At 42.0% G+C, this 16259-nt stretch overlaps 2 protein-coding genes across 3 annotated transcripts in view; one reads left to right on the forward strand and one right to left on the reverse strand.

Annotated features, from left to right (window-relative positions):
- The first annotated feature begins 4831 nt into the window (after positions 1 to 4831).
- On the forward strand, positions 4832 to 9066 carry opa3 (outer mitochondrial membrane lipid metabolism regulator OPA3). Its single transcript, XM_028795947.2, has 2 exons — positions 4832 to 5006; positions 8118 to 9066. The coding sequence occupies exons 1-2, from the start codon at positions 4865 to 4867 to the stop codon at positions 8438 to 8440; spliced, it is 465 nt and encodes a 154-aa protein (XP_028651780.1). The 5' UTR covers positions 4832 to 4864; the 3' UTR covers positions 8441 to 9066.
- A 3422-nt stretch (positions 9067 to 12488) lies between these two features.
- hif1al (hypoxia inducible factor 1 subunit alpha, like) overlaps positions 12489 to 16259 on the reverse strand; it is a 98013-nt gene continuing 94242 nt past the window's right edge. For both annotated transcript variants that reach the window (XM_028795926.2, XM_028795935.2), the window contains exon 15: positions 12489 to 15772. In XM_028795926.2, coding sequence (XP_028651759.1) covers positions 15714 to 15772 — 59 coding nt within the window. In that variant the 3' untranslated portion in view covers positions 12489 to 15713. The remainder of the gene's footprint in view (positions 15773 to 16259) is intronic.

Consider the following 16259-nt stretch of genomic DNA (forward strand, 5'->3'; position numbering starts at 1 on the left):
CTACTGCATGACTGTTTCACCAATCAGACGTAGCCATGCAGTCACATGACCACACACAAACCTCCTGCGTCTGTAGCCTGTGAGAGACTTTTTAGTCATGCGGGGCAACGGTCACAGCTTTACTGCAAGAACCTTGACAGCCAACTCCTGCTGAAGCTTCACCAACACTTCACTGAGTGAAGAACAAGCAGGTTTTAACCAAACATGCACAGACACAGACAGTCATGGTAAAGTTAGACTTCTTGTACGTGCGCAAGCTGCCTTGTTCTAATGTTATTTTCTATCAGCTGTGCTATTTGGAGGGCAAGTGAATATACAGTATTATACTGTCAGTGTACAGCACGGGTGTCAAACTCCAGTCCTGAAGGGCCGCAGTGGCTGCAGGTTTTCATTCTAACCGTCTTCTTAATCAGTGACCAGTTTTTGCTGTTAATTAACTTCTTTTGCTTTAATTTTAATTAACTTGACTCAGGTCCCTTTTTTGTTTCCTTTTCCTTAATTAGCAGCAAAATAATAGTGAGACACAAAACAAGCTGCTCACCTGTACCCATCACACAATATCTGAAAATAAAGAAAGGTGAAGGCCTCACTAAGACTGATCTCTCAGGTCACCAAAACATTGTGATGGCATTCTTAGAAAAAACAGAAAAATCAGCAGTTTTGTAAATGTCTGCTGTGGCAGAATGAGAGCAGCAACAAGCCATGGAATTAAATAACGACTTTAATTAACAGCAAGAATCGGCTTCTCATTAAAAGATTGGTTGGAGTTTGAAGTCCCAATTTAGCTGGTCATCTGTCAGCTCATTTCACGTCTCATTTCTATTTGGCTGCCATTTAAGAAAGAAAAGAATCAATTCAGAGGACTGAATCCTTAAAACAGGGCTATTAAAATGAAGGGAAAAGGAGTTAAAATGGGTCACTGATTAGGAAAAGAGGTTAGAATGAAAACCTGCAGCCACTGCGGCCCACCAGGCCTGGAGTTGGACACCCCTGGTGTACAGTATATCTTGTCACTGTAAGTAGTGTGCACTGTTCAGACATACTGTACATGTTACCTACTGTAGGTATCGGTTTCAAAAGCTTTGTTGTGAAAAACTGAGATTTGGAACTTTGTGTTATTTGTGCATCTTTATTTTGTAAAGATGTTATTTATTTTTACTCATTTTTTTATTGTATTATTTGGAAATAGCAGAATTTGCACATTATTTTATATTCTTGTCTGTCCTATTACAACATTTCTAAAAAATAAATCATTTATTATGATCAAACAGTTACTCAGTACTTGAGTAGTCTTTTCACCAAATACTTTTTTACTCTTACTGGAGTCATTTTTTGGATGACTACTTTTTACTTCTACTCAAGTAATATTATTTTGAAGTAACGCTACTCTTACTTGAGTACAATTTTTGGCCACTCTACCCACCTCTGGACAAAACACAGAAAAAAAAAAACGGAACTAGCTTAAAAAAAACGACTTCGTTTATTGTCAAAAAGAAAACCTCAAAAGATATGGAGGCAGTTACACACAAAACAGAAGCAAGCCGGGAGGACAACACTAACTTAGCTATCTAGCTAAAGTACTAGGGTGTTGTACTGTGTTAGCCATTATGAATGTAGAGAAAAGCCAAGCAAAATGACCCCTTTTATTGGCTAACTAAAAAGATTACAATATGCAAGCTTTCGAGGCAACTCAGGCCCCTTCTTCAGGCAAGATGTAAGATGTATAAAGATGTCTTGCCTGAAGAAGGGGCCTGAGTTGCCTCGAAAGCTTGCATATTGTAATCTTTTTAGTTAGCCAATAAAAGGGGTCATTTTGCTTGGCTTTTCTCTACTATCTAGCTAAACAACGTTTACACAGTTAGATACACACTATCCACATTTATCACCTGAATGGTGATGGCTAGCTTACTGCCCACCCACAAACCCAGATGATGTAATAACAGTGGGCAATTCAATCGGTGGGTAATTAGGGCAGGACCCAATTACATCATCTGCACCAAATTAAGGGAAACAAGCTTAATTTACCAAATAGATCTAGAGCAGGTCGTAACACCATCCTCTTGAAATATACATTGGTTTCCCACTGCTGTGCACTGCCATTAGCTCCAGCGAGATCATGTGACATGACTAGCCCCTTCAAGCCTGTGCACCTACTATTGGCAGCACTAGATGTGCAGTAAACTCACAATTGTGCTGAGATGGGTGGCAAGACAGAAGATGAAGATGAAACTTTGTCTTCTAAGTCTGACAGGCTAGTAAAAAAGAAACTGAAATGTTCAACGTCTATCAATAATGACTGGATGAAAAGTGAAAATGACACGACGTGGTTAATGCCAACACCATGTGATCCACTTTCTGCTACTTGCTCCTTATGCTCAGTTGAAACTGTGATTAAACATAAGAGCAAAACCAGTTTATGACCATGCTAAAACAAAAACACACCAGAATCAGGCTCAAATCACTCGGCAAACCAAGGCAATTTCATCATTCACAATCAAGAAAGACAAAAGCACCGTAGCTGAATTAACAGCTATGTATCATGGTGTACAACATGGCCACAGCTACATGTCCACTGACTGCGGGAACTAGACCCGTGCGAAAATATTCAATGCAACTAATGTTGCAACTAAGATGTCCTGCTGTGGCAGAACTAAGAGTAAGGACTTTGTTGAAAATGTGTTGGCACCATTTAGTCAAGAGAGGTTAGCAGCGGAGTTGCAGAAAGGACAGTACTTTACAGGGTGTTCTGATGCATCCAATTCTAGCCACAGAAAATTGCTCCCATAAACGATCCAGTATTTCTGAAAATCTGAGGGTGTAAAGTATGGATTACGACGATCCCAACAAATCTAGTGAAACCATATTTAAACAGATAGTGTCCATCACTGAAAACAATGGACTTTCAGTCAAGCAAGATTAGCACCTATGGTGCAGATAATGCATCCGTTAATTATGGTTGGCACAACTTAGTTTTTCAAAAACCCAAGGAAGTCAGTCAGGCAGTCATTATCCAACCCGCTATATCCTAACCAGGGTCAAGGGAGCCAATCCCAGCCAACACAGGAACAAATCCCGGGCAGAGCACCAGCTCACCACAGGGCGCACACACACACACCCACACACCAAGCACACACTAGGGACAATTTAGAATCGCCAATGCACCTAACCTGCATGTCTTTGGACTGTGGGAGGAAACCCACCCTGACACGGGGAGAATATGCAGTTTTTGCTGCTAATTAACTTCTTTTGCCTTTGTTTTAATTGACGTGACTTGGACCCCTTAGTTGTTTCTTTGTCCTTAATTAGCAGCCAAACAATAATGAGACACAAAACAAGCAGCCACATGACCAGCTAACCTGTGCCCATCACACAATAGCTGAAAATAAAGAAGGGCGAAGGTCTTAGTAAAACAGACAATTGACAGTGTTGGAAATGTCTGCTGTGGCAGAAGGAGAGCAGCAACGAGCCATGGAATTAAATGACGGGTTCAATTAGCAACAAGATTCAGCATCTCATTAAGAAACCGGTTGGAGTTTGAATCCCCAGTTTAATTGATAATCTGTTGGCTCGTTTCACGTCCAATTTCTGTTTGGCTGTCATTTAATGAAGAAAAGAATCAATTCAGGGGACTGAATCCTTAAAAACAGGGCTAAAGAAAATAAGTTAATTAGCAGTGAAAACGGGTCACTTATTATGAAAAAGGTTAGAATGAAAACCTGCAGCAACTGCGGCCCACCAGAACTGGAGTTTGACACCTGTGTTATGTACTGTTGATCCCAAGTATTTAAACTCATCCACCTTCACCAGCTCTACTCTTTGCATCCTCACCATTCCACTGTCCTCCCTCTCTTTCACACACATGTATTCTGTTTTGTGCCTACTGACCTTCATTCCTCTCCTCTCTAGAGCATATCTCCACCTCTCCAGGGTCTCCTCAACCTGTTCCCTACTATAGCTACAGATCACAATGTCATCAGCAAACATCATAGTCCATGGGACTCCTGTCTAATCTCGTCTGTCAGCCTGCAAATAAGAAAGGGCTCAGAGCCGATCCCTGATGTAATCCCACCTTCACGTTGAATGCATCCGTCGCTCCTACTGCAGACCTCACCACTGTCACACTTCCCTCGTGCATATCCTGTACAAGATTATGTTTAAATATGGTAAATGCAAATCTAATGCCATCACCTTACTGATTTGTTTAGTGAAGAGGGAGCAAAATCAAGCACAAGCAAAGCACATAACCGGTATCTATGCAATCAGGTAAGTGGCTGTTTTTTTTCCTCATGAAGATATTTAAAATATTCAGGGCTATACACGACACTACTTCACAAGGCCTTCTCTAATTCATTGATACCAGTATGACCACGTCCAGGTTTCTTTGACAGACATTGGTGGCAACCCCAGCGTCTGCAGGTGTACTATGGTGTTGTGCAGTAGCACAATGGACGATTATACCTGGAGATAGGAGAATGTTAACAGTGTTTCAAGAAGTGGTCCTAAGCAACTTTGGAAAACTGTAAGCTTAAAATGAAAAGGGGCCGTTTAGGTTTGCTGAAGGCGTTCCTTTGGTGTTTCGCGTTTTGGATTTATTCCAATTACGGTTTCGGAGAAAACGCCGCCCCACTACAGTCTGCACACATTTCAGCGCTCCGCTTGATTATAACCTTCGACTGTCTGCACCACTCACACACTGAAATTGCCCAAACGAGACAGAACTACACCGAGCACCTTTAACGATTACAGCGCGGTACCGCCTCGTGACGCAAGCGGCCGTGGGTTCGCTCTCTTCCTGCGGACACCCCCTTCATTTCTGGCGTCACCAGCTCGGATTCCACCCCCGTTTCTACGTGTTTCCGCCAAGATGGTGGCTGGAGCGTTTCCCATCGCTAAATTGCTGTACCTTGGAGTCCGGCAGCTCAGTAAACCCTTGGCTAACCGTATTAAGGCTGGTGCTCGCCGGAGTGAATTCTTCAAACACTACGTATGCCTACCACCGGCTCAAGGTGAGTTAGTCGGCGTGACCGGCAGTTTGGAACCTGAAAAGCTAAGAGGCGAGGAGGCAGCGCCTGAATGTCACAGTTAGAGGACCAGTCAGAGGCAAGGGTGTATCTGGATTGAACCAATCAGGTTGGTTGTTTTTAGCTAGTGCTTGTCTTTGCCTGACTGACTGTAATATTAGCCAATCAGTAACAACAATATGAACCGGCGAGAATATTACGATAACCAGTAGAAAACACGACGAAGGTCGCGGTGTGCAGTGTTTTCACCTTTCTTCGTTGACAAGGGAGTTTTATGTTTCAAATGCTTTATATGGCAAAAGTGTCATATTTAACGAACGAGTGCAAATACAGCAGACGAAAGGTCTCGAGAGCAGTAGGACTGAACTGAAGTCCCTGCTCTCGATTACGACAGCGTGAAACGAATTGAGTGGCGTGAAAAAGTACCGGAAAGATTAACGGGAGGTTAAAAAAGAGATCTCGATTCGAGGGCGGGCGTTTTTCTCCCACTTTGTTATGGATTAATGAAATCTCTTATAAAACCAGTTAAAGTCTGCAGAGTAAAAGGAAACCATGTAACAAAACACGCAACTTTAATATGAGCAGAACATGAGGACAAAAACAAATTAATGACATTTATATAATAATAATTCTTCGCATTTATATAACGCTTTTCTCACTACTCAAAGCGCTCAGCAATTGCAGCTCAAGGGCCCAACAGAGCAGAGTCCCTATTGGCGTTTACGGGATTCGAACCGACAACCTTCCGATTCCTGGTGCAGATCCTTAGCCTCAGAGCCACCACTCATAAAAGTAGAGGTATTTTCATTTGTTCTAGTTTTATTATTGTAACATTTACCAATCAGAATTATGTTCTTTACTCGGGCAATGATTTCTAAATTAAAAATCCATTCATCTGTCCATTTTAGAACCCTTTTAAGGCGTTTTCACACTTAAATTTGTTTGGTTCCGTTTTTTGACCTCTGGTGCGATTTTTCAGATGGGAACATGCCGGTTGCATTCTGGTGCAGACAATAACAGCTGTATCAGACGAGACCCTCTGGAGAGGTTTAATGCTTCCAATCTTAATTTAGATGGAATCATTTCCGAAGGGAGGGGATCACGCTCTGCTTCAGTATGTCACAGTACATGTTGGCATTCATAGTTCCCTCAATGAACTGTAACTCCCCAGTGCCGGCAGCACTCATGCAGCCCCAAACCATAATTCTTTCTTTGCATTTATATAACGCTTTTCTCACTACTCAAAGCGCTCAGCAATTGCAGGTTAAGGGCCTTACTCAAGGGCCCAACAGAGCAGAGTCCCTATTGGCATTTACGGGATTCGAACCAGAAACCTTCCAACCATGACACTACCACCACCATGCTTGACTATAGGCAAGACACACTTGTCTTTGTACTCCTCACCTGGTTGTCGCCACACACGCTTGACGCCATCTGAACCAAATAAGTTCATCTTGGTCTCATCAGACCACAGCACATGGTTCCAGTAATCTATGTCCTTAGTCTGCTTGTCTTCAGCAAACTGTTTGTGGGCTTTCTTGTGCATCATCTTTAGAAGAGGCTTCCTTCTGGGACGACAGCCATGCAGACCAATTTGATGCAGTGTGCGACGGGCGTATGGTCTGAGCACTGCCAGGCTGACCCCCCCCACCCCTTCAACCTCTGCAGCAATGCTGGCAGCATTCATACGTCTATTTTCAAAAGACAACCTCTGGATATGACGCTGAGCACATGCACTCAACTTCTTTGGTCAACCATGGCTAGGCCTGTTCTGAGTGGAACATGTCCTGTTAGACCGCTGTATGGTGTTGGCCACCGTGCTGCAGCTCAGTTTCAGAGTGTTGCCAATCTTCTTATATCCTACACCATCTTTATGTAGAGCAACAATTCTTTTTTTTCAGATCCTCAGAGACTTCTTTGCCATGAGGTGCCATGTTGAACTTCCAGTGACCAGTATGAGAGAGTGTGAGAGCGATAACACCAAATTTAACACCTGAGACCTTGTAATAAAAAAAAATGGCAAATTGGGCACAATTTGGACATTTTTTACTCACTTTTGCTGCCAGCGGTTTAGACATTAATGGCTGTGTGTTGAGTTATTTTGAGGGGACAGCAAATTTACACTGTGATACAAGCTGTACACGGACTACTTTACATTGGATCAAAGTGTCAGATCTTCAGTGTTGTCCCATGAAAAGATATACAGTGATCCCCTGCCAATCGTGGAAGTTACGTTCCAGACCCATCAGCGATAGGTGAAAATCCGCGATATAGAAAGACCATATAAATAGACTTTTTTTTTTTTTTTTTTTTACAGTTTAAGCCTTAAAATACCCCTCCCACACGCTTTAAACGCATGTAAACTTATTAAAACACACTTTGTAAACACATGATATGTGGATGTCTGGCTAAGGATTTGAGTAACATCTCTCTATTATATAAAAAAAAATCTTGGCAGGGAGACGAGGCGTGATCTTCTCGAAAGACAATTGACGTCCCGCGAGAAACATTTGAACGTCATGCAAGACAAGGCAGTGAGACAGAAGGACAGCTGCTGTACAGGCTTTTAAATGATCGACGCGCACAGTGACAAGCAGAACAGGCATCTCAGCAGAAGCAGCACAAAGCCAGTAGCTGATCCGTCCACTTCTGTTTAGCGTGCGTTACAAGTCCCGTGAGAAAGGGATTTAACCACGCCCGGGGCAGGAAATAAAGGACAAATATTGTTTTTACAAAAGTTTTAAAGTAAAAAATAATGCATATGTAACAATTCCCACGAAAATAACAATCTCTTTTTAAATTATCTGGTAAACCAAACCTGGTGGCGGGGCCCCTAGTAATAATAATAATAAAACCGCGATGTAGCGGGAGATCACTGTAATAAAATACTTACACAAATGGGAGTGATGTACTCACTTTTGTGAGATTATGTATGTGTATAGATGTGTATACAATCTGTAAAACGTTTGTATTGAGCGAGGGTGTACTTTCTTTTTCACACAACTGTATATTCCGCTAGCATGGCGCGTAGTGTGATGACGTTTCCAGCCCTCTGCCATTCATTTATTTTCTCTTTTTTCTTTCCTGATCCCACAGTTTACCACTGGGTGGAGATGAGCACCAAGATGAGGATCATGGGCTTCCGCGGTGCACACATTAAGCCGCTGAATGAAGAGGTCGCGGCTGAACTTGGGGCGGAGCTCCTGGGCGAAGCCATCATCTTCTTTGTGGGCGGGGCCTGCATCATCGCCGAGTACAGCCGGCAGGCCTCCAACTCTCGGCGCAAGGAGGAGGAGCTGAACAGCACACTGCAGAGCCTGCAGCAGCAAGTCGCCGAGTTGTCGCTCGTCACGGAGACTTTGGACGCACAACTGAGGGAAGTCAATAGACTCGTCCTCACCAACTCTGGCAAGAAATGAGCCCCCAGACACCTGTCACCATGTATGCATCCTGCCTGAGATAGGGGGGGAAAAAAAAGTTTTTTTTGTCAAGCGTGTCGGCTTGTGGAGGGCAGACAGGCAGAGCAGGGTTAGTGTGCAGAATGGCCAAAAATGTCAGTATTTGTTTTGCCTACCTTTGGTCTAATCGCACATTTCCCAATTACTAAGACTTGTTTGCAGTGAAAATGTCCCATTTCTGCTTCACATACCATTAAATGCCCACCGGATGAGCTCTGGAGCTGTCGTACCCTCTTCCTGCTTATTCCAAGGAACAAAAAATACGAATGAATAACGCATCAGGTTTGGTTACAAAGGGGCACCAAGAAGCTGTTAGGGGTGTGGGCTTTAGGGGCTTGAGATTGGTGGGCATTTGGAGTGTCCTCTTCCATCCCTGCTGTTGGGAATAATTACCAAAATATATGGAAAAAGTAGGAGGAAAAAAGTCACACCATCTGCCAATTACATTTCAACGGTTGGCACCATTAATTCCCTTTTGGGTCATCCCGTTGAACTTGGCTCTACTTAAATTGCTCTCTTAAAAATGGCTTTGTCTTTAAATTCGCTCCAGATTTTTGGCTTAATAAAAAAGGACATGGCTGGATGAATTTGTATCTAAGACTTTATAAAATGAAGCAAATGGAAATTGTACACTCATATTAAATATTGGATAACTAAATGAATATCAGCCCTGTCACTGGTGGTTAGAAAATCTACTGTATGTGCAGGAAAACGAAAATGGGGGAAACTGCCAGACCTGGTATGCAAATCATTATCTAAGTTATTGAATAACTAATTAATGATTAGGACTAGTATGCAAATTACATAAAACTTTTAAGTTTGCTGTCTGCTATTCGCTCCATACCCATTAGGGGGCAGTGCATCCCTCTGACCTTACAAAGGTGTTCACCGGATTGGTTGTGGTGACGCCATCTACACTCGATGATGCCTCAGACTGTGGGCACAGCTGTCTGTGATGCGGAACTCTGCTCATGGCTGCACATTGCCTCCTAGACTGGAGTTGGACTCAAGCATTCTTGAGAACGAGTCCCGAGGTAGAGGGCATCTTCATGTGTATTTGTGACAGGCCATGGCCACATGTGACAATTTCTCAGCTATTGCAGGTTAAACCTTTTGAGTTGGATTTTTTTTTTAGTTTTCCTGGATTCAGAAAATCTGTTCTTGTGTAATAAAGGATGCCACTATTTTTCACAAGTTGTGCATAAAACATACAGCTGCCTACTGTGTAAAAAAAGAAATGCTCTATACATGATCATTGTGAAGAATACGATTACTGTACGAGGCACCCACATGCGCGCATCACACTGTGCGTAACACGTGTTGCACTGCCCATGCCATTTTTGAGCCATTACCCGCATTGTCACTTTCTTCCGACAGCTCAATATCCACATCTTACACAGTAGAAGCCAAATTGTCGAGAATGCACAAAATCTCTTCTTACAGAGGATTAACAGTATTTTGACGAGAGTAACTTGATGCCAAGCTGTAAGGAAAATGAATGCCAGTTTAACTTTGCTACCATCTAATAGATAAAGCTAATACATTTGATCATTCTAAACTTGAATGTTTAGCTTTCCATCCACTATGTTGACTTTTGTTCATGCCCACTTTCTACCCTCTAAGTTTACTTTTGTTGACACCCATTGTCCACCTTATGTTGAGTTTTGTCAACACCTACTTTCTACACTCTTATGTTGACGGTCATTGACGACCACTTTCTATCCTCTAAGTTGACTTTCGTCGATGCCACTTTCTACCCTCTTAAGTCAGGGGTGTCCAGCTCTGGTCCTGGTGGGCCACAGTGGCTGCAGGTTTTCATTCTGTCTTCTTAATTAGTGAGCCGTTTTTGCTGATGATTAACTTGTTTTGCCTTCGTTTTAATTCACGTGACTCGGACCCCTTAGTCATTTTTTTTTCCTTATTGAGCAGCCAAACGATAATGAGACACACAACAAGCTGCCGCATGACCAGATAACCTGAAAATAAAGATGTGCAATGATGGGCAGCAGCGCCAACCTCCTAACACAAGAACCCAGAGGGCAGCCCGCATGGTAAAGTGAGCGTTAACCTCCAGTTTGGAGGTAACTGGGATTTGGGGTGTGGCCTCCCCGTAAAACAGGACACTCCAGTCTCTCCCTGCCACCTTCTTGGCCAAGCTGCATAGACTGGTGGGGCTCATTGGCAGCAACTGGCTAGGCCGAGCAGGTCAACACAACCGCTCCAGTTTCAAATCAACAGAAAAGAGGGGGAGTTCATCGGGGATAAGGAATGTTCACCTACATCATACTGTGGGCTGCACACATTGCTTTTCAACCCTTAACGCAAAAGTTTGCTTCTTGGTGACCCACAGAAAAGGAATTTGATTTAATTAAAATGCTGTTTTAACAACATCGGATATGCAAAAAAACAAAAATATAAATTAAATTATTTTTTTTAATAATACAGAGCTTATGTGTGTTTCTATGTGTTGCTGGTCATTGCTTCGTCTGGTTGGTGGCAACTTGACTCTTTATGTTGTCCCAGGGAACCGTAAACTTTTGGTTTAATTCTCGGGTAAGATGGCATGAAACAGCGCACAATGTGTTGAACAGAAAAAAAAAAAAAAAAAGACGAGACGTGTATTTGAACAACGGATGTTCAGAAGATGGACAGAAACTAATGAAAACCATTTAAGGAAAAAAGTCTTAAAAACTTAAGAATTAAAATGAAGGGAACAAAAATCAATAAACAGGAACAACTGGTCACCGATTAAGTGGCAGGAAGGAAAACCCGTGGCCACTATAGCCCTCCAGGGTCGGAGTTGGACCCCTCGTGCACTAGTTCATTATATACCTTGAGCATAATTTTGGCAAACATTTGATTTGATACACATTGTTAATCCAAGAGGGGAAATTCTCTTTTAACATGATCTTTGGAGGTCAGATTATCCCGATTTATTCAACAGCTCTTGCAACATACCCTAACATTTTATTTTGCATTTTTAAACTTTTCCACTAATTGCTTAGTCGATAAAAATGTGTCAACATAACCCCCTAAAATCTTTTTCAGAGACTGCTTCTTGTAGGGCAGAGTCTGCCATCGCTATAATTGACAATCTTTTTGCCCACGTGCAGCCCTTTGCACATTTCGGCATCAAGTATTCGCCCAGTTCTGAAGTTTTGCCAGGTCTTTTTGCCTCCTCAGTGTCTACTATTCCTCCAATTTTAGCTCCATCCACAAATTTCACAAGTTTAGTAGCTACACTGCTAATGCAAATTAGGAAAAGAAATGGGCCCAGGACGGATGGACCCTCCACTGATGACTTCATCCCATGTGACACATTCACCTCTTTATAGACCACATTTCTAGTTCATTACTAAAGCTCAAAAACATGGACATAGGCTGGCAAGCCATCACACAATCAACTGACAAATTATAATTCTGATGTGTTTTCAGCAGTTTTTTTTCAACCTGCCATTATGAAGTCAGGTGTGCTAAACATGAAATACCCAAATTTGAGTCCTGTGATTACTAATTGGGGTGGCGCAGTGGGTAGCGCTGCTGCCTCGCAGTTGGGAGATCTGGGGACCTGGGTTCGCTTCCCAGGTCCTCCCTGTGTGGAGTTTGCATGTTCTCCCCGTGTCTGCATGGGTTTCCTCCGGGCACTCCGGTTTCCTCCCACAGTCCAAAGACATGCAGGTTAGGTGGATTGGTGATTCTAAATTGGCCCTAGTGTATGCTTGGTGTGTGGGTGTGTTTGTGTGTGTCCTGCGGTGGGTTGGCACCCTGCCCGGGATTGGTTCCTGCCTTGTGCCCTGTGTTGGCTGGGATTGGCTCCAGCAGACCCCCGTGACCCTGTGTTCGGATTCAGCGGGTTGGAAAATGGATGGATGGATGGATGATTACTAATTGGCTCACACTTGCCCACCTTTTAGCATCTGCAAACATGACAAAGTTCAGCCTTTTCAAACAAATCAACTAGTCCCCAATCTCCAAATCCCATAAATTAAGACAAAGTTCCAGCAGCATCTCATTTGTAGTGCTATTTTATTGATGTATATACAAAAAAAAAAAGACATTCACCACAAGGGACAATAAACAGAAATGTCAAACAGAGCTCAGGATATCAGCTTGTACGTGCAGTGCCTCCCAAACCTTTACAGAGCTGTGACCCCCAACAGCTGAAGGGCTGCCGAAGTTGAAGGAGTTTTGCACGCTCCGTGAAGAAAGCTCAATAAGAACATTTAAGGCTCTTTTAGGAAAACAAGATGTGCTGAATGCAGTAATGCAGTATAGACACGTTTGCTTTCTTTGAGGTAAAACAATGAAGTGTGCAAAACCCTTTGTACCAAAAAGAGTGAGGTTTAAAAATGACACTGAAAGATATGTGCGAAATAACACTGAAAATTGTTTCCTTCTGTTTGGCTGCTTGGGAGTCGCAGAGGTTAATGAAGAACACTGCGCGCCAACTGGCGAGAACAGAACACACAATCAACTCCTGTTATCGAAATCAGACAGGATCTCGTGGGAACTGACAGCATTATAGAAAAGGGCACAGCTCAGAAAACTAACTGCTCACTCCCATCCGCCATTACCTAGAGAGTTTCCCTATCACATGTGCACCTTCAGCTTACCTGGTAATGACATTGCCAACACACTCTTATAGAGTCGAGTGTTTTCGGCTCAAGACCCTGCTTTGTGGGACTGCACACTGGCATCTCAAATGGGATTTTAAAGTGTGAAGAGAAAATGTCTACCTTTTCTACCTGGACATCTTGCACTCTGCATTATGTGGCCAGATTTGTTCTATGTAAAGAGTGGGTAGTGCACTTTTTAAAGGGCACAGGTTGGCAAATGTGTTTTCCCCTCTCCACCCCATCCAAGGATATTAAGTTTTAAAATTTAAGCTGAACACTCTACAGGCACCACTCAAGCCCTGGGGTGAGAACCACTTATAGCGTCTCACGACTGACCCTGCTACATGCATCTGCCACCGATCGGAAATACCAAAGCGAACACTGCTACTCTACTCCAAAAATGGAAGAACAGGATTTGCTTTTATTCATTTAAGCTCAACTGGAGCGACGTGCATTGCTCTGACACTATCCCTTACAGATATGAGAGCCCTGCGGTGGGTTGGCACCCTGCTCGGGATTGTTTCCTGCCTTGTGCCCTGTGTTGGCTGGGATTGGCTCCAGCAGACCCCCGTGACCCTGTGTTCGGATTCAGCGGGTTGGAAAATGGATGGATGGATATCAGAGCCATGGCAGGAGATTTACTAAAATCATTTTGATTGAAGTTGGTCTAACATATATCCAATTTCGCCTCTCTGAATTTAAGAGGCACATGCGCTTGGAATAACATGGCTGCACTCGGCTTTCACATTGCTCAACATTAATCAACAGAACACTAAAAAAAAAAAAATTCCAAACTGATGGACACAAGAAGAATAAATGCTACATCATAAGTTATCAAAGTAATAATAGCGTCACTATTCTGCACTACAGATTTTGAACTCATTCACCTACCTGCAGGCATAGTATAAAATGGCTTTATTTTTTTTTTTTTAAAGAAAAATATGTAAAAAAAATTCAAACAAAATGGAAACAGCACCTTTAACTGATGGGAGATTACGCTGGGCCAGCCTCCTAATGTGTTCTCAAGAATGGAAATGCTGTCCGGGTTAAGCACAAAAGCGCACTGTCACCAAAACAACACAGATAAGATTTAGCGACTTTTCCTTAGCACCTTCTCTCTGTTTTTACTTTAACATAAGCAAATGTATGAAACTCTACTTAGGAATCATGATACAATAAAAGGTATATGCTAATTCCGCATACAGTACAGAACATTCCCCCCCCCCACCAAAAAAAAGTTTGCATACATATATAAAATATCCAATGTGAATGTCTGTAAAACATTCTTTCCCTACATTCACTAGCAGTGTGATTTATGCTTTCCACAATATAAAAAAAACCTGATTTTCTAGATGTCCAGGGAATTGACCTGACGTGATTGTGCGTGTCGTCTTAGTGCCAGGCTCACAACTAACACCCAAAAACTGCTAATGTGGACTGTTACCTTAAAGGAGAGAGAGAAAAAAATGTCCTAATAAAAACCTGAAAAGACATTTAAAAACTCATTGTTATGACTTCTGAATAAAACCAGTAGCCCCTCATTCTCCCGTACAACATACAGATTGACTCTACATATGCTTTAGATTTTCTTTGTATCAGTCACAAGAGTTTAGAATACTAAAAATACAAAAACCTAAAATAAATTCAATATCATGAAAAACATTACAAAAATGATGCCACTGTTAATTTCTTACACTGTAAAATATTTAACATAGAAAGCCTGCTTTGAAACAATGCTTTTTAACATTCAACTTACATGACTTTTGCATGAATGATCGTTAAAAATTGTGCAATTTCCCTCTACTCTAAGAAAGCAATAAAAGGGAGGAAAAACGGGCTGCTTATAAAGACCACTTGCATATATATCCTGGGAGAGATCTTCAATAAAGAGTCTTTATAAGTGGTCGCTGTAAGCAGCACCGAAATTGGAGTCTGGATCTTTATGTTAGACTTTTATTTTTTTTTTTTGCTTCTATGCAATTATTGGTTTCTGTGCGTTGTGACAATTGGCTTGCCTGACTGATGATGAATTCGGAATCTTTTTCCTTTTTTTTTTTTTAAAACCCAACAGAAAAGAGAGTTGTTCAAACATCTCTAAATTCTGTAAATCCCTGTGTAATCTGGGGAAGGTCACATTCAACAGGAAATGGCCACAGAGAATACTGCACATCACATTCTCCGTTTCTTGCAACTTGTTTAGATCTGAAGACACGTACCAAAAATGTTCTGTAAATGTGCATTTGGTCAAGGAAAAAAAAAGTACTTTCTGCATGAAGTTGTAGGGCACCAAAATGTGAAGACTAAGTAAAAATACATGTCCAACCCCCCCAAACCCCCCCCCCCCCCCATCAAATTAATTAACCTCTGATCCAAGGCATCATTAAAAACATACAGCGACATACAATTGTACAACTTTCTTGATGGCTGTTTCCTGTCCAATCTGAGCACCCCCAGAACAAGCACAGATGGCTCAATATATATTGCTGATATTTAGGCACTGTGTCAGGCTAACTGAGTGGATTAGCTGAGGTTTACAATGTTCTGTGCGCCAGAAGCGATGAGTAGAAAACTTAGCATCCAATCCAAATCCTAAACAAAGCTGTCGTGAAAAAGTTGAATCAGGTCAAACAATCCCCATCATCCATCTGGCTATTGGTCAGGAAATCGCTCATCAATGCTGCAAGGAAGAAGAAAAAAAATCTTTAATGCATTCTGCACACATTAACTTTCAAAAATTTTGCTTAAACTATGAAATCAAATCCAAACAAGACTGTGTAAATGCTTGTGAATCATATAAAATGTTCTTGCTAACAAGACAATAAATACCCAGATCAGTTTGATGCATCCCCCACCGTGTCCTCCAAACGTTCCACAACTAACCACCCCAAGGGGATTGCAAACTCCATGTTTGTTGTAAGTCGAGGGATTCCCACCTCTGCCACACATTAAAACTCAAGCCCTGCATTGTACGCTGATACTTATGACTGCCAATACTAGTTTACTTAAAATTGGGTAACTTCTTGATGGACTTAAAAGCTGCTATTGTTAGTATATATATATTTTATATTGTATTGCAGAAAAAGGCACCATCACTTAAATAACAGATGTATTTTAATAAAAAAGCCACTGAATGGGATTTCTAACTGTGGTACTGAAAGGCACTG

Source organism: Erpetoichthys calabaricus, chromosome 1 (assembly GCF_900747795.2).
Source record: "Erpetoichthys calabaricus chromosome 1, fErpCal1.3, whole genome shotgun sequence".
NCBI classification, from domain to species: Eukaryota; Metazoa; Chordata; class Cladistia; order Polypteriformes; family Polypteridae; genus Erpetoichthys; species Erpetoichthys calabaricus.

Excerpts from the sequence above, each read along its gene's own strand:
- opa3 (XM_028795947.2), top strand. The coding sequence starts at position 4,865 with ATGGTGGCTGGAGCGTTTCCCATCGCTAAATTGCTGTACCTTGGAGTC. Across the intron at positions 5,007-8,117 it reads ATGCCTACCACCGGCTCAAG|TTTACCACTGGGTGGAGATG; the intron begins GTGAGTTAGTCG and ends CTGATCCCACAG.